Source organism: Melanotaenia boesemani, chromosome 21 (genome assembly GCF_017639745.1).
Source record: "Melanotaenia boesemani isolate fMelBoe1 chromosome 21, fMelBoe1.pri, whole genome shotgun sequence".
Lineage (NCBI taxonomy): Eukaryota > Metazoa > Chordata > Actinopteri > Atheriniformes > Melanotaeniidae > Melanotaenia > Melanotaenia boesemani.
Genome location: NC_055702.1, coordinates 6,302,410 through 6,320,660, shown reverse-complemented (window position 1 = coordinate 6,320,660; position 18,251 = coordinate 6,302,410). Strand labels below are relative to the sequence as shown.

Below are 18,251 nucleotides of genomic sequence, written 5' to 3'. Positions count from 1 at the left end.
CATTCATGTTAGGAAAACTGAAATTTTAGGATCTTTTTTTCATGCTTTGTTTTATTAACCACAACAGCTATATACAACCTGTATTAGCATTTCTTAGGTGTTAGGATGGCTGACATTTAGGAGCTTGAGGGATGGCCCAAAACTTGCTGCTAAACCCCCACTTCACCAGCATGTTCAAGTATCGTAGGGGTGTTGAGATTAACAGATATGAACCAGAATCCAATTTTAACTTTAAAGGTGTAATTGCATTAGTATGTAAACTCCTGGATCAAATAGAATGAGCTCAGTTGTACCACTAGTCCTGCTGCAGAGACTATGCAGTAAAATGTGAGGGTGGGCACAAAGCATCACTATGTCGGTGTGCATAGATTGAGCATATACATTAAGTATATACATTCTTTAAAAAGAGTATAGGCCATTACAGGCTGGTTGCCTTATCAAAGTCTAGCAATACAAATGGTGTATCAGAAGTATCGTTTCTTCTAAGACAATCGTAAAACAGGTTTCACCACCGGCCCTGCTGGGGTTGCACCATCACAGCTAACACTGAGAAATCAGGTTTATTTCTAAAATTTCAAATCTAGTGTCATCTAGTGATACATCATGCTAAATCCCTGGATGCTAATAAAGAGTGAACCAGCAGAAACATGGATATTGACAACTTTTTCCAATCGTAAAGCTGATGGCTAACTTAAGCTGTTTCCCCTTGTCGACTTTTGTCCAAATCAAGGAACTCTTTTCACAACATCTAGAGTAGGACTTACTAGCATTACAGAAAAACACATGCTATTTTTTTATCAATATGTGAGTCTTCCACTTTCCTTTCCTTTAACGTCTGTACTGTCTTCGACTTTTACCCTGGTGAACTACTTCTTTTCATTTCCTGCAAGCCATCTTTGTGGTTAAGTTCAGGCGTATTTTCTTTGTTCAGATTGCAGTGATGTGGAAAACCCAGCATGCTGCCTCCCCAAACTGCTAAACCTCACCTTCCCCTGTGTGCTTCTCATTTGTTGGTCATTTTGGTTACAAATTTTAAATGAATTAAAGCTAATGTTGAATTCATTCCTCATTCTCTTTTACTCTCTCATGCTCTGAAGTTTTTCACCAGACAACACCCCCTAAGCAAAGTGCTGTTCTGGCACATTGAGCAGAAATAAAGTTACAGTATGTGTTTTACCCGTGGAAATATGGTATAATTATAGAATACCTGGTGCAAATATGTTGCTTAAATGTGACCTTGTCTAATCTTGAATTCACATTGAAAATAATGTAACTGTTGATTGTTTCTAGGGGTTGGTGTGCCCATTACAGATACATTTACTGAGCATAAGGTCTAAGAGTCATGATAGCTTCCATTCCTAAAACAAAAGTTTTTAATTCCTATGACTTTTGGAAGAAAGATTTTTCTTTTCCAAAAAGCGACTTTCCAAGCATCTCTCCAAGTTTCTGTATTAAGCATGTTGTCATGTAGAAAGCCCCAACATATGAGGTAAATGCTGCTCAAGTGAGTCGGAAACTCTTAGAAAGTGGTTGTTTTCTGAAGCTTTGGTGCATCAAAGGTTTTGAGTTAGCTTTGAAAATGGATCATCTCGATAGAGCAGAAAGCAGTTCAGCAGGACATACATGGAGTCCCGTTCGCAGTGAGGGCAACCGTTTGGTTGCACTTTGGACTCGAAGCAGGAGATGATTAATTTAATTTTAATACCAGAGCTCACATAATCCAAAAGCACCCAGAGTGGAACAAAACAGAGCAAGTTAAACATGCAGCTGCTAACTGATGGGGCCATTACTATAAACATTTGCACCCTTGTCAACCTGCACCATGTTCATGTAAAAGAGAGGTGCTCAATAACACTTTTAAGCATTAATTTTAACAACTCCAACACCCTCTGACTACTTCTCTGTCCTCTGTAAATTTGCTTTGCTTATTGCACATTTTACTGCACAAAGTTATAATTTACAGAAATAAACTGTTTCAAAGCTGCTGCTCTCTCTTATTCGAGGGGGTGGGGTTGTGAATGTATAGCAACCTGCTGACACAGAGCAGAAGGTGTGCAGGGTGAGCTGAGAGCCAGCATACGGTGATATCGATCCTCGCTGATCCAGAAGAGGAGGAGGAGGAGATGGAGCGGGTTGATGGATGACTTGATAAAGATAAAGCACAGATAAATCAGCATGAAAGCAGATAGCAGGGGGAGAAGGGTAAGAACGGGTCAAATGTGCCGCGAAGAATTACGGTCGAGATGCCGATCGAGAACCCTGAGTGAGGGGTGAAAAAGAGGGTGGTGTCAGGTGGAGGTTGCAAGAAGCACAGAAGGAACTGTGGACGTGGCTGCACACTGATCATTTCCAATCAGGTGTTTGGGGATTTCTGCACTATCTCCTCTTGATGAGGCAGATTACACCTCAAGATGCCTGAACAAGTCACACATAGAGACACTCAGTCCCATAAACGCGTGAGAAACGGCACATACACACCCCTCGGTTCATTTTATCATTTCAGTAACAGTGTGAGGGCTGATCGATTCCCTACATTAAACATTAAGAGGGGGACTGAGGGATTGAGAGTGAGGAGTCAATATTGTGCCAGATTAATTACATCCAGCCCTCGTCTGTGACGGGATGTCCCTCCCGCTGCACATGTCCAGAGACAGGGATGTATTGTATCTGGTCCAATAAACAGCAATGGGGTTGTCAGATTTATAACTGGTCAATGGCCATTTCTAAAAAAGCTAATGCTGCACAATTGAAAGTGAAGTGGACAATGGGGAAAACATGAAACATGACTGAACAATTACTGGTTAAAGTAGGTGAAAATTTGAAGGTTATTTGTCCTTTTCCTTGTAGCTGGGGTTCACTGTGTTCCAAAATCACATCTTTCTCAATATCAAAATATTCAAAGCACTTTTAATTAGTAATTCAAAAATCGAGGGATATCGCGTTAACGTGTCATAGGGTGGGAATCATTCTGAAAAAGTACTCGTCAAGAAGAGAACACTCACCACAAACACTGATCTGTTTTAAGCTGATAAATGGGAAGTGAAACTATGATGTTTGCAGATTTAATTTTGCAGCTGCCTTCCTCATGGTTGGTAAAACCAAAAAAAAAAAAATAATAATAAAATAAAGAACATTTTACATTTGTGAGACAGGTCCTCTGCACCCTGGAGGCCAGTCATACGTCCTACTTATACCAACATACTCTCCATCAATCTCGTTAGGCTTGTTTGGCAGGTATCTGACAACCATTCTTTAAATATTCAAGGAGCCTGAACCATTATCAGATGAGGAAAGGCAGTCTGTAAATCAGATAGAGCCGACACTAATGGATCCAACACTCCCAGAGCAGACAGGACCTGAAGCAGCTCTCGGCCTGTTGGCTCTCAGAGATGAGGATGAGTTGGTTAATGCTGCCCAGGCGGCTTGTGTCTCTCTCTGATTGTGCAGTGACCTGAGAAGCATGCACATATGTCCAGCACATGTTCCCATGCACCAGTGGAATGACTGGACAGCCTCAGCAGTTGAAACGGTCTGGATCATATTGTATTGCCTCGCGCCCTCCCTAATTCTCTACTTCTCTCTCTTGCTCTGAAGTTTTTCACTAGACAATGTGATATTGTGCAATCTTGAATTCACATTGACAATAATGTAACTGTTGATTGTTTCTAGGGAATGGATTGCCCATTACTGATAGTTTAAGAAACACAAATTGTCATATTTGCCCTGTTAACACAGTGGATCATCTTTTGGCTCCTTCCATCTGTCTGTATAATTACCACCTCTGTAGCTTTGTACTGTTAAAATAAAAATGAAGGACATGCAGCTTGTTTAATGTAGCCCAAATGTTTTAATAGTATATTAAGGAAAGGGTTTATTAAATTTTATTTATGCTCTGAAATCTTATTAGTTTGGTTTGATTTTAGTTTTTTAGTTTTATTTTTAATAGGGATTGTCTTTTGTTTTGCACCATATGCAGATTGGGAGAAAGTCAACCTGGCAACTTGAGCTCAGAGCTTTGCCACATATGTTAGCTAAAGAGCTAGTTTCATTCCTAATCATAATCTTCTGGTAAACCTTCTGGTTTTCTATTGTCCAAATAATTTAATTAATTTGGCCAAAATCCAACTAAACTGGAAAACCTGTACTTTGAGGTCTAAGTTACACTATCAAAGCAAGCCTGGTTTTTTCAGGCTTTTTTAACACCAGCTTCCTAACCATCAAAGAGCTGATGTTACATATTAAAATACCCCTGTTAGTTTATAAAAACATGAAATGTTTGTTTGTCTTGTATGTTATAAACCTTTCAGTTATTTTAGATAATCCAAAACAGGTTTCCTTTCCATCACCAGAGTAGAACTAAACATGGAGAAGCTGTCTTCAGGTTTCGTGCATCATAAATGTGGAACAAACTCCCAGTGAAAAGCTGACCAACATCAGTATTCACTGTTTTAAAATCAAAGGTTCAGACTTTCCTCTTAGGCACTCTAATTAATTTATTAAACAAAATTAAAAGACTCTAACTTTCACTTTTATTTAACGTTCTTGTAAATTTAGTTTGAATACATGTTATGTTCCCTATAAAATGCAATAAACTGCCCCATGGGCAAAATTTGTATAATTTTGTTGACCAGCTATTGTCCAGAATTGGAAGAATGACAACAGCATCTGTGTCTAAAATCGTGTGTTCTGCCATGACTAAGAGGCGTTAAATTTCTGCATATGTACTTTAAACACAACTGTGAGGTTCATCAGACGCACAGCAGTCCTCCATTGAACAAGCCTACAAAAAATCTAAATGTCTGTTTTACCTTTACTTATCTGCAAATACTGTATACAAGATTCCATTTGGCTCAATTTGATGAAAAACATCTTTTATTTGGATCTACTGGAAATGCAAGCTTCCAAGCTACCTCTTTTTAGCCAAAGCAGTTCCACAAATGGTTCACAGATGGTGCAAGAGCTGATTCTAAAGGCCTATTTATGCTCCCTTTACTTATGTAAATACGTACATCTGTTTCAAACGTCACTGCCCGCATGCTTTCATGTGTCCCTTACGTTGGCATGGTGGTTAGCAGATACATGGACCAGAGGGCAGTGCAGAATCTCAAGCTCACCTGAGTTTCGAAGTCAGAAGTGACATCTAAACATGGTGACAGAAAATCACGACAATAGAGATTCTCAGAAAGAGACATTAAAAGCGGCAGCACAGTGACGTAATGGACGTTTGTTTGTGCAGCCATTAAACACGCTGCAGGTTTGTCTTCTTTGTTTCTTTCACAGGCTAGACATCAGCTATACTATTCAACACTGCCCCAACAGTTTCATGTGGTACTACTCTGTTTTCTCCATCAGGTACGGATCCACAAGGATTATGCACGTCAATGACACAGAAGACGGATGAAATGCTCCAAATCCGTCTTTTGCATAGAGCATAAATGGGCCTTAACTTAGTTCCACAGACAGGCAGCCATGTCTCTTTCCATGCATGTTTGAACCTCAATTTAGTGAGTTCATAATTTCTGTGGAAGACCACAGTTCAGGGAAGCTGTTTATCTTCACAGTTCAGTTTGTCTAGTTTTCCCCTCAAATTAACATCTTAATACTATCAATCTAGTTTATAAATACTGTCTTGACCAAAGACAGTGTTTATGATAGCATCACACAGTTGTTGCAGATTTGTCGGCTGCACATCCATGATGAGAATCTCCCGTTGCATCACATCCCAAAGCTGCCAACATTGCCTAACACTGACTGGTATCCAGGAATGGCGCTGCAAACAAGATTTAAATACTGTTTCAGGTAGAATCTCTATACAGCAACTTAGGGTATTAACACACTTGACAATACTAATAAACAGCTTTACAGATGACCAGCTCTCTATGCAGCTTATTGACCAGCGTTTCCGAACATGATCAGTAATTTTAAAGCTTTAAACAGCAGAGGAGTCAGAACAGTGACTTCGTATTCTTTTTCCTCTGCACTGACTTCAGGTTTATGTCAAAATTTTGCTTTTATAGATCGCTTTTGAATTTAAAAGACTGGCTGTGGCATTTTAAACATTGCAGTCAGCATTTTATTAGGTCTAGTTGATCTACTTATAACCTGTCCCTGACAGTTAAAACAGCAAGAACTAGTACTGAGTCAGCTGTAGCTCTAAACCAGGACGGGAACCACCTTGGTGGAAAAACCCTTGCCGTGAGGTGAACAAAAGCAGCCTTTTTCTGCACTTTTGACAACACTCAGGCAGCTATTTAATGAAAAATTCCCCTTTTTAAAGCTAGATTATAAACTACTGAGGGCCTTGGCTAAAGTTAAAAGCCCTAATGTTTCATATAATCTCAATTTTTAAAAAATTTAAATTTTCAAAACTTATTATTTTGTTCTAGATAAAGAGATTTGTATCATAAAGAAATGGGGAGAAAACAGTTCCAGTGTTTTGGCTTGTTTTCCGACTTTCTTAGTTTGCCAGCCATTACATTTAGGCCTTTTTAACTTTGTTACCTTCACAATGTGTAGCTAATAATAGCCATTCATCATAATCTTGATCATACGTTTACATGGTAAACCAAATTTACCATTTTAGTCCAAGTTACATGGAGGTTAAATCTACTTCTGAGGGTAAAATTCTTTTAAATCACATGGTTGTCTTCCATTAAGCCTCCACCACAATATTTTGTTGAAAAAAATAGCTTGTAAAAATCAATAACCTCTTTTTAACCTCTTAAATCTTTGTTGCGCAATTGGCATCTTTGTTATCGATCCATCACCACAGAGGGTTATCAGTTGGCAAGCGTGGGACAACCAGGTGTAGCCCATGTTTCCAGCTCTCTATATTATGCTGAGGCCATGTGCCATTCTACATGCATAAAACATGTGAGATAAGATCCAGATCTCCAGATAGCCCTTAGAGGGTCCCTCTAAGAACGAAACTTGAATCTTATTTGTATAATTGGACTCATTGAGTGTGTATTTACATGACACTCACATGCTCTGTGCTTTAGCAAGTTCCCGTCACCCTGTTTGACACTGGGCTGATGTCCAATAAGTTATTTTGAGTGAGGTTGTCGTGTGCTGCAGACTTCCAGAGGCTTAAGATTTTGGCTAAGCTGCATATAAACATCCAATGTAAGACTCTCCAGATGCACTCCTGTCTTCACGCTGGATTTCCCTATACAAAGACCTTTAATGGTAGGAAATAATCTGTCCAAAATGAAATGCAAGAGTTCATAGCCAGGTCCCGCTTGCTGTATGAAGCAGCTCATTCATTTGTGATATTAAAAATGTTTTGACAGATACGACACGTGAACGTTTAATCCCTTCATTTGGCTTCCCACAATTTAGTTGCATCTAAAGAGCTATCTTTGTGCAGCTGTTTTAATGCTCTTTGTGTTTTTTATTTCACATAGGAATCCATTAGTGTTTCCCAACATTTTCACACCACCACAGCGTGGCTCAGCTGAGGGGCCTATTGTGTAGAGAAGAGTGTGTATGTGTTTGGGATGACAGGGTGGGGGGGATGCCATCCCTGCTTATGTGATTTGTTTGTGGTAGGTGTCCACTGAATGGAAGCCCTCCCAATGTAATGATCCCTCTACTTCCTAAAGCACTCAACCATGACCATCACCTTTCACCCTGCATCCTCTCCCTCTAAGAGCTTGCATTTACATATGTAAACGTCCATCTCCACCCTACCTTCAGCTGGAGTCACCTCTGTACGAAGTGGCCAAAACAAGGGCTCATTGAAGAATAGCATAAAATAAGGCAGGAGGAGATAAAATGTTCGTTTTTTTAGGAACCTTTTGACCTTATCAGTTTAAGAGGAGATGAGAATCTGCCTTATTCCCGAGTTAAAGTCAAGCATGCACACATTTTATCCATAGGATGTGTGTTACACACATAAATGCTATTATTTACTCTAATTTGCCACTATATTAGGTACACTTTGCTAGTACCAGGTTGGACCCCCTTTTGCCTTCATAACTGCCTCAATTCTTCATGGCACAGATTCAACAAGGTGTTGGAAACATTCCCCAGAGGTTTTGCTCCATATTGTTATCCTGCTGGAAGTAGCTATCAGAAGATGCTACACTGTGGTCATAAAGGGATGGACATGGTCAGCTATGGTTTTTTTTAAATGATGCTCAGCTGGTACTAAGGAGCCCAATATGTGTCCAGACAATATTTCCCCACACCACTACACCACAGCCAGCAGCCTGGACCATTGATACAAGGAAGGATGGATCTATGCTTTCACGTTCACACCAAATTCTGACTCTACCATCTGAATGCTTAAATGGAGATTCATGAGACCAGGCAACACTTTTCCAACTTCTGTTATCCAGTTTTGGCAATCCTTTGTAAAATGTAGCCTTAGTTTCTTGTTCTTAGCTGATAGGAGTAGCACCTGGTGTACTTTGAGATGGTATTCTGCATAACTTGGTCAGAACCAGTGTTTTGTTTTTGTTTTTCTTTAGGTTATGTTGCCTTTCTTTCGTCTCTGACCTCTGACATCAACAATGGACTTTTGCATCTTATTGAACATTTTTTCTTTTTTGGACCATCCTCTGTGAACCCTAGATGTGGTGGTGTGTGAAAATAGATTAGATCAACCCATCCGGCACCAACAACATGCCAAGTTCAAAGTCACTTAAATTGCCCTTTTTTCCTCATTGTAATGCTCGCTTTAAACTTCAGGAAGTTGTCTTGACCATGTCTACATGATATTTAAATTAAATCAATTGCTGCCATGTGATTGGCTGATTAGCCATTTGTGTTAAGATGAAGTTGAACATGTGTACCTAATGAAGTGGCTGCTGAATATACACATCTGTGTTATCTCAAAATTGTCTGCTTTACAAGGCAACAGCTTTTGTGTACCGAATCTGTCTCTTCACTTCTAAACACCTTTCAGGTTCCTCATACTCACAAAAGTTGACAAAGTAACCCTCCTCCTCTTGTAGAACGGAAACCATGAAATATGAGGATGATGTAACATTTCACAAAACAGAAGAGGACATTTTGCCTTAAATAAAAGCAGGAAGAGAAAGAAACCGGAAGAAACCATAACTCTCTATCCGTTTACAAGACTGCCAGCACCTTATAAACTTCAGCAACAAATTTAACATGTGGATGGGAAGATTTACTGTGATAGACACAAGAGTTTGGAACAACTGTAGGAGACCTGAGTTTATGTCAATCTAAGGACTATTTATAGTATATAGTATTGGATTTGAGATTACACCCCAAATCTTATTTATAAACACTGTACTTGTGTGGTTTTCATCTGAATTGATTGAATGAATTTTGATCCAGATGATCTCCAGATCATGGTCCTCTGAAGATGAATCCACATTGGTGTTCCTTGACTTTAACAGACCATCCAGTATCTTTTTTTACTTTTCTAAAAATGCACAGACAACCATGCAAATCCTTTTCTGCACATTTGCAAACTGAAATTATTTGCAAACTTTCTTTACAGCTGACTTTATATTAAGCCCATACACTAAAACATTCCTGCTGAATTTCAAGCTTGTGGAAAAGGTGGGACATATGCAAAGAAAGAGCCAATTACAGCTCTATACAAATCCAGATCACATTGCTTCACCATTGCCTGTGCAGGTATTTTAGCACACCGATGGTCACGTTACTGCTATACAGTTTCACAGAACAGAAATTAGTTATGCATAATTTCATCCAGTTTCATCTAATTGGAAACACATGCAGCAGCAATCAAAGTCACAGGCTAATACACAAACACTGTCTGGTGCCCATTTAGAAGATTAATTAATATTCCAAAAAAGTTGCATGCAAACTGCTCAAACACGCCAACTCCCTGGCTTCTCTGAATGTAGTTTTATAACATCCTCACAAACCGATATTGTCATATCAGGGACAATATTCCTGCCATCTGCATTAGCGGCTCTGCTTGACCTGAGCTGTAAGTGGAGTTGTTCACTCTGGGGACTGTTTGCTGTTCATGAGCGGGCCTGAGAAAAAAGAGGGGACTGTCAGCAGACAAATGAGCTCGTGTTGTTAGAGCAGCAGTCATGTGCCACCCTGTGCGTACCAGCAGACGGGCTGTCGGAGACTCAGAGGAGGTTGGAATCCCCATCGCGTCTGTCTGGGAAATCTGGGTAAATGCTTTCTAATCCCGTTGATCCTCCGCTAAAGCCAGCGCTTCCTCACCTGCCTGCCTGCCATGGGAGAGTGAGTAGAGACCAAAAATAGGAAGGTTATGATGACGAGCAAATCCGTTTGGTTGTCAGTTTAATATTTTGTGTTTGCATAAAGGCGAACATGTCAAACTGTAATTAATCAGAAATGTTGCTTTTCATTCTCACCTAAGGCTGAAAATGAACGTTTTAAACTTTGAGACTAACAGAAAAAATTCTACACTTTCTGGTGCGAACAAGCAATCAGATGTTTAGCAACCTTTTAAAATGGACTTGAAGGTGGAGAGTAAAGGAAAATGTTCCAGCATAACAGCAGCTTGTATAATCTTCTCTCATTCTTTGTTTTTGTTTTTTTTTTTTCACTTTCTATCTCTTACCTCACAGCCATTTTGGGTTTTATTCAGTCAGCCAGTAATTGTTTTTCTCCTTTTTGTGAATGGACAGCCCTGCTATGTAATTATATGAGCTGAGATTTCAGTGTGGCCTGCTCCGTCAACTCCACACCCACTGCACACACACACACACATTAAAGCACACTTTAGACAGGCTAGCCAGCATTTTTAATACACGTGCACACAAGTGCACACGTAAATACATGCCTCCCCAGCTGGAAGTGCACAGCTGCTGCTGTTTACCCTGTCGGGACCAGAAAAACATCCTGTACAGTTCTCCGGGTGAAAACCTCCCCTCGCATAATAAACATGAGCCTTCGGCACAGTTTGAAGCTCCATTTTGGGTGGTTTCTCTGGCCATTAAGGCAAAGGTCCCCTCCAGCAGTCCAGCTTGATAGACAGTTGATTCTGTTGAAGATTAAATGGGTACCTTTTTATTGAGGACATCAAATAGATAAAAATCCAAAAATGTTTCATCTTCTTAGGGCATATAGCTTCATCTTCTTGCATCTTACTTCTTTAGTGGAAGACAACAAAGTCTTCAAATGATGGCAAACATCTGGATACCAACAGGAAAGAATGATGAGGGATGGAATTAGACTATATGCTTATTTAACAGAGGTGTGACATTAACTTTCATCAGCCTACAGACATCTCTGTGGCCCGTACAGTTGTTTAGCTTTAAGCCTGACTTGACAGAGGAAGTTTTGGCTGCTGTTGTGTCTGGAAGAGCGAAGAAAAGTGGGCGAGGACACTTTAGGGTTTCAAAATGACTGCTGGAATGTGGTCGTGTGTGAGCATGTGTGTTTTTCTGTCAGTGTTTATGTCAGTGTGTGTTTATACGCGTCTCTCTGCTGGCCTGTGTTTTTCAGTTGACAGTCACTTAAGCATTTTGGCTGGCATGTAAAAGAGATTCCTGTGCAGAAAGAAGAATTAGCTTTTGCCTTTGTGCTCATTGACGGTAGTATCAGGGTAGGGCCAAATTACAAAGGAATGTAGAAAGCCTGCTGCATGTGTGCCAACCTTCATGTCTGTTCTCCGTTTGTGTCTTTTAGCAGTGGCATTTCACAGTCCTCCAGTCAATATCAAGAAGGAACCGCAGAGCCCCGGCTCCGACCCAAGCCAGTCCTGTAGCCACAAACCAAGCTTCAACTACCCCAGTGGAGAGCAGTGCCTTTATGCCAGGTACCTCCAGGTTCACCTCAAGAAACAGCTATTGATTGCATTAAATCTAACAAACATAGTAGTTGTTTAACAAACCAAAATGGCTAATGTGCAATACGTTGCCAAGCACGGGAATTCAGCACTAGATACCTTTAAAAAATTTACATTATCCAACAAAGAACTAAGCCTTAAATTGGACAAATACCCACTTATTTACAGTAGTTCACATCTTGTACTATCTAGTGCTAGGGCTGGGCGGTACATTGGTTCATTCTTAAATCTGTTTTTTGATTTTATGATATGGATTTGTTTTATGCTACAAATACTCCTTTAAATAGCCCAATGTTTGGAATGTGGTGTAGCAGGAAAGTGTTTGAGGGGGGACCCTTTTCACTGCTGCACCACTGAACATGCTTGCTGCAGAGCACCTGTGTTAATTCAGAGGTTGTGCAGTAAAAATGGAAAGAGTTTAGAAACTGAAGCTGGAGCAGATGAAGTTGAACATCTGATTGTCTAAAGACACTTTTAACAGGTTGGATGTAGACCAAATAACTATTTGTTTGGTCTACAAACAAGAAACAACTATTGGAGAACCAAGAATGTATGAAACAAAGATCAGTGTGGTGGTGTTTTTAAAGCATCATTGCTGTGTGTGTTTCGTGTAAATGAACCAATAAACTCTGCTTTCCTCTTTCAGCTGAATCATAAAAAAACATGATCAAAAACACAAACTTGATGAGTAAAACAAGAAACTATCTCCCAGTAAGCTTTAATTTACCCACAACATAGCAGAAACTAACAGAATGATCCTAAATAATTAAAGTAAATTGATTTACAAACTTTTAACACAATTATCACTGCAAATTCATTGCTTTGATTCAGCTACTTTTGATCCCAATGAAATGTCCACAAGTCACTTTTTTTAAGCAACTTTTCATAAAATCTATGGCCTGTGCTTTTTTTTTTTTTTTTCATGGCTTCATGAGGAACGCTGCAGTAACCTCGATCAGTTTCACATTTTGAATGATTAAAACAGCATTTTCCAGCAATCAGGAACATGGTTACCAACTGAACTAGGTAGACCACCATCTGTTACACAGATGCATGCATTTGTTTACAGTTGAAAATATTTACCCTACAGTTTGAGTACATCCAGTCATCAATTCAAACAAATATAAACAAATATTATCACTTTCTTTTGTTGTATTTAGCTGAGCAAGTCTGCCTCCAGTCTAACACAATTCCATGTAAAACTGTTCTTACATGGAATCTTATAATTGCCTTCCTGGTTAGATACCAGGAAAAACAGAACCAACAGTTTCCTAGAAGCTTTTTATTTTAATAGAAAGTTTCCACTTAAAGTGTGCCATGCCAATTATTAAGATTAATTAGGGCATTGTTTCTGCAGTGATGTGTTGCTGTGGAAATGTGACCATCGTGCTTAAGTGCTTTTGTACACTGATGGTTTCAGTTCCATTTACCTCCTTTACATTAAAGTAGATCCAGAGTGGCCTCACTGTCTCTGCATCTCACTGTATGTTTACTGACATCTATTGTTGATAAAAGCTAAATAAATTAAACTATAACCATTTTATCCTTTGTAATAACAATATTTGTCTTTGTGCAATGACCCGGCACTGGTCAGCTGTCATGCATAAATCAACACAGCTAAAACCACACAGCATTGACAGAACTCCCATTAGCACCGTTTGTTTTATTGACTGCGAAAAACTAGCACACCTCCCAACTTTGACCCTGCTGTGATTTGTATTCATGCATTTGTTTACAGTGCCTATGAGCAGAAAAGGGCTGCAGGAGGAGCAAAGAGCTCCTGCCCTGGGACCCCCATGTCTCCAATGCAGCAGCATTATTCCCCAAAACCTGTAGTGGCTGGTAGGCCCGATGCCGGCTACTTGAACCCAGCTGCCACCTCTCAGCCCCTTCCCAGCAACAATTACCACATCAGCACCAGGTGATAGAGCGAGGACATCTTGACATGTTTCATTGACTGATGGTATATGAGGTCCTGAACTGAGCAGCTGTATGTCATCTCTCAATTCCAGGTTTCAGGGCCCTTCAGGAGATCCCATGTGCCCCCAGTTCCCCACACCAGGGCAGGCCTTTCAACGCATGCCATCTGCCCCTGGCGGACATGGCAGCAGTGGAAGTGGCGGAGGAGGTGGTGGAGGGCCAGGGGGCGGAGGAGGAGGTGGTGGTTATCATCGGCAGCACTCTGACCCCTGCGTGTCTTACCTGCAGCAAAGCTTTAAGCAAGAATACCTGGACCCGCTGTATGAGCGGGCGGCTCACATGGCAGGGCCAGGCCACAGACAGGGACAGGGGCATGGGCCTCACCCTCAACCCCACCCACATCCACACTCACACCCGCACCGGTTTCCACCAGCCCACATGATGGTCAAGCAGGAGCCCACAGACTACACCTACGAACCTGGTGAGTTATACAAACCATCTTTGTTTTTAATAAATAGTTGCTTAAGATGTTCTTACACGGCCTAACAAAATTACATGTAAATAAATCATGTCAGTTTCAGGGAAACACAGTTAGGACACACCAGAAAAATACTGGCCACTGTCATCAGTTAATGTTATCTTGTTTTCCATTAGGCCAATTTCAGTCAGTGGACTGAATATTGACTAAAACCAATGCTAGATCAATAAATCTGTGCATCCATTGTATGAACTACTATAAATGAAGCTGCTTTGAGTGATGGATGACTTTTATGTCTGGCACCCACTCAACAGATTCTGCCTCACATCAGTCATTTGCATGACTTCTAGCTTCAAACCAAAAAATGGCAGCTGCCAAATAACAAACCTGAAACATCAAAATTGGTTAACGCTAAGGAATTGTTGCAGTAGTGAACGTGTCTGAGGCTAATGAATGATCTACGAGTTGATGAACTACATGATTATCATTTTTAATGACATTATCATGATATCAGTAGAAAATAACTAACAATTGTACAAAAAATAATCTGCATTCAGTTTTGAATCAATCAACTGTGATCAAAAAATGATATTGTATGTGTGCATTATCAACAATATGTCATTCTCTTATATAAAGATTGCCAATGATAATGACAATGCCAATTAATCACAACACACCTCATGCAGAGGCTTGCTAAACTAAGTGTGATTTCTCTGCTTGCATGTTTGAGTAAATGTAAAGCAAATTGCAGCCATGAGGAAATATGCTGCATTATCTCAAAGGAGTGCGATGACAAGAAGTCATATTTGTGCATAAACTTCCAAAGTAATTAGGTTGGATTGCAACATCACTGTAACACTACTCCAGTAGAAGCTGAAAAAAAGCCGGAAATAAGTTTGTTTGTGATGTCAAACTAGCAAATGTCTGTGATTATCTGGCACACATCTTTCCAGATTAAAAACATAAAAAGAACATCTATTGACCTAATCTTTAAAGAACATTGAGAAAATATTAAATGACATGTAAAGGTCTGTGCAATTTCAATGTATAACTCAACTGCAACATGTAAACACATGAAAGATAGAAATGTGGGTGAAACATTGTTCAGTTTAATCTCATTTCTGTACAGAACCACAGAGTAAAGTTTGCTTTAAATAAAACATAAAATTAAACTAAAAATCTGACAGTTAACATCTCAACTATAATTTGGCAATGTTGTGAAAAGTCTTAGAAAAAATCCCTCTCCGGTGAGCATGACTAACTCTAGAACAAAATGTCCAAAAGGAAAACAAACTTCTTCACTGTATCTGGACTCCCTCTCAGCCTCCGAAACTCCTCCTTTCAACTCTCTGACACTTTGCAGCAAAAAGGAGAAAAAAAGTTTGATTTTTTTTTTCTTTGCTGAGCTTCACTCCTCCCTTTCACTCCCTCCACTGCTCACTGTGAGCGAGAGGCAGAGGAATTTCATTGAGAAAATGGAGGGCACTGGAAAGACTAGAGTCCCTGGTGGAGTGCTCCAGGGTCTCAGGTTGCACCAGCGGCTTCCTTTTTCTGCAGGCAGATGAACTCATAATGGAAAAATGAGCGTGGCCGCAGTAACTTGAACCTCTTACTGGCTGGGGTTTGGGAGAGGGTGCAGGGAGGGGAGGGCAATAGAGGGATGGTGGATGGGGTGGGGTAGGCAGCTCAGGCGCCTTAACAGCAAGCTTCACCAGCAGTAAGAAAAGGACCAGCTCTCCTGCTTGCTTCTTTCTGAGAAATCTAACACTGAGCATACCCCGTGCCCTCATTCACCTGTATCAAATCTGCTCCCTGACTAAGTGTACGCTTCTGTTGAAATTCCTGTAGGTCATCCATTAATATTAGTGGATGTCTACAAAGCGTGTTTTCCAGTGCTGACACAAACATACTTAATGCAAGTGAAAACCTAATTTATTTCAGTCACTGTTTTTACAGCAACACTGACAGGGAATAACAGTCTTGAGAAAGAAATGGGAGGAAAGTACAAAAGGATGTTTTTCTGCAGATAACTGCTTGAAGGAGAAGTTGAATTTGGTGGGGTTTCCTTAGAAGTCCCTATGATAGGAGTTTGAATATTTGCAGAGGTTGATTTGAGATTAAAAATCAAAGTTTATTATTGTGCTTATTATTGACTGTATTTTTTGGGGGGGATAATACTAATGTCAGTCTTGGTATTTGTACAGACAGACATATACAGTCTATACTGTGTGTATGTGTGAAAATGTGACTAAGAATGCATTCACACCAGGATAGTCTGCCTCTACCACCTCTACTGTGTGCAATGCTTGTTTATATTGTTTTATTTAACTTATCTTATTGTTATTTATTACATTCTATTTGTGCTTTTCTTGCACCTTGTTGCCTCTATTTTGCTTTGTACCTGTATTTATTGTGTCTTGTGCTTGTCCTGCTTCACTGTTGGTGTTGTATTGCTGCTGGTACCCAAATTTCCCTGAGGACTCTCCAAAGGGATTAATATAGTATTTCTATTCTATTCTATTAAATTTGGTACAATTTGGGACTCGGTTCAGTTTGAAGGTGCAACATTCTTCCAGACCGCTGGTCCGTCTTAACCTCTTTGCTAAGAAGACACTTTAGTGCTGCGATTAAAGGAATAACGTCTGCTACAGATGCATCAGAGGAGCTGATCTCTTTAGTTAGCTGGTCAAAGGGGGCAAGAAGAGAGAGAGGATGTTCTCTATTAAGACCCACTGGTGTGAAGTGAATGTTGCAGGGAGCTCGTGATCTGCGCTGTATGCAGCCAAGACTCGCTTTTGCACAAGGAGGCTTTCCAGCATGTAATACGTGCTGTTCCAACGTGTACTCACGTCTTGTTGGAACCGTTTTATTGGTGTTCCAAACTGATCTTGCATAGACTGTAAGTGGGAATAGGCCAGCTGCGAATGTATAAAGTGGCCAACAATCCTTCTGCCTATAGCCAGTAAGTCTTTTACGCTAGGCATTCACAGCCAGATGTAGTGTGTGGGCCATGCGCCGTATTCCTTTCATATGGCTTTCTTCTATCGCTTTTGTCATGTTTCTTCCATTGTCACAGACTATGGCATGCACTTTAGATTGGTCGATATGCCAGGTGTCGAACATACTGGCGAATGCATCGGAAATGGCTGCTGCTGTATGTGACCCTCGTAACTCTTGGGAATGGAGCAGAATCTTCTGCAGCTGGAAATCAGCATCGATCCATTGTGCGGTTAGACTGAGCATACTGGTGAGGCTGACGTCCGAGCTCCATATGTCTGTTGTGAAACTGACAGCTGAAATATTAGCAGCTATAAGCGCATGGACGTGAGTTGCAACAACATTAAACAACTCAGGTAAACACACGTCTGAGAAATGTCGCCTGCTCAGCATGGCATAACAGGGCTCAATGTGCTCGATCAGCCTACAAAATCCCACATCTTCTACGACAGAGAACAGCTGATGATCTAAGGCAATGAATTCCATAATCTTTTGTGTAATCCCTTTTGCCTTGGCCCCGTCACTGGGAAATGTCTTTGCCTTTTCAAAAACTTCCGCCACAGACGGAGTGGGCGTGCTCGGAGGAATTTTCCTTTTCTGTGCCGAAATCCCTTTCATACTCAGCATAGCAGTCAGGATGTTTGGATTTCAGGTGATAAATTAAACCCCACGTGAAGAAATTCTTTGCAGATGCACCTCTTGAAATTTCACCATTACACGTTTTGCAAATCGCTATCCGTGGGTCTTTTTCAGATATACTGAAGTACGTCCACGCTGCAGACATGTTGGCCCTTCCAGAAAAGACTATGTTGGCCGCGTTTTTTGCTTGCGTCATCACAACATCCTGTTTCAGTCGTGTTGTTTCGGTGATAAAAGTCTTTCGGCCGAAAACCGAAAATACACTTTTAGGCTATTTTTGGCCGAAATTTTTCGTCAGTCGAATATTCGGTGCATCCCCAGTGTGAATGCACCCTAAGTACGCATGTATGTCTGAAAGACTGTATGTATGTGTCTATGTATGTATGTAAACTTATGCAAGTGTGTGTGTGTACGTATCAGTGAAAACTTAACTATATG

At 40.4% G+C, this 18,251-nt stretch overlaps 1 protein-coding gene across 3 annotated transcripts in view; it reads left to right on the top strand.

Moving 5' to 3' along the window:
* Positions 1-18,251, top strand: part of etv4 (ETS variant transcription factor 4) — a 46,080-nt gene that overhangs the window by 16,080 nt on the left and 11,749 nt on the right. The window contains exons 1-4 of one of the 3 annotated variants that reach the window (XM_041973219.1): positions 553-558; positions 11,623-11,749; positions 13,518-13,700; positions 13,792-14,180. In XM_041973219.1, the coding sequence (XP_041829153.1) occupies positions 13,576-13,700; positions 13,792-14,180 (514 nt within the window). In that variant the 5' untranslated portion in view covers positions 553-558; positions 11,623-11,749; positions 13,518-13,575. Of the gene's footprint in view, positions 1-552; positions 559-11,619; positions 11,750-13,517; positions 13,701-13,791; positions 14,181-18,251 lie in introns of those variants that run through there. The other 2 variants (XM_041973218.1, XM_041973217.1) reach the window with 2 other exon arrangements.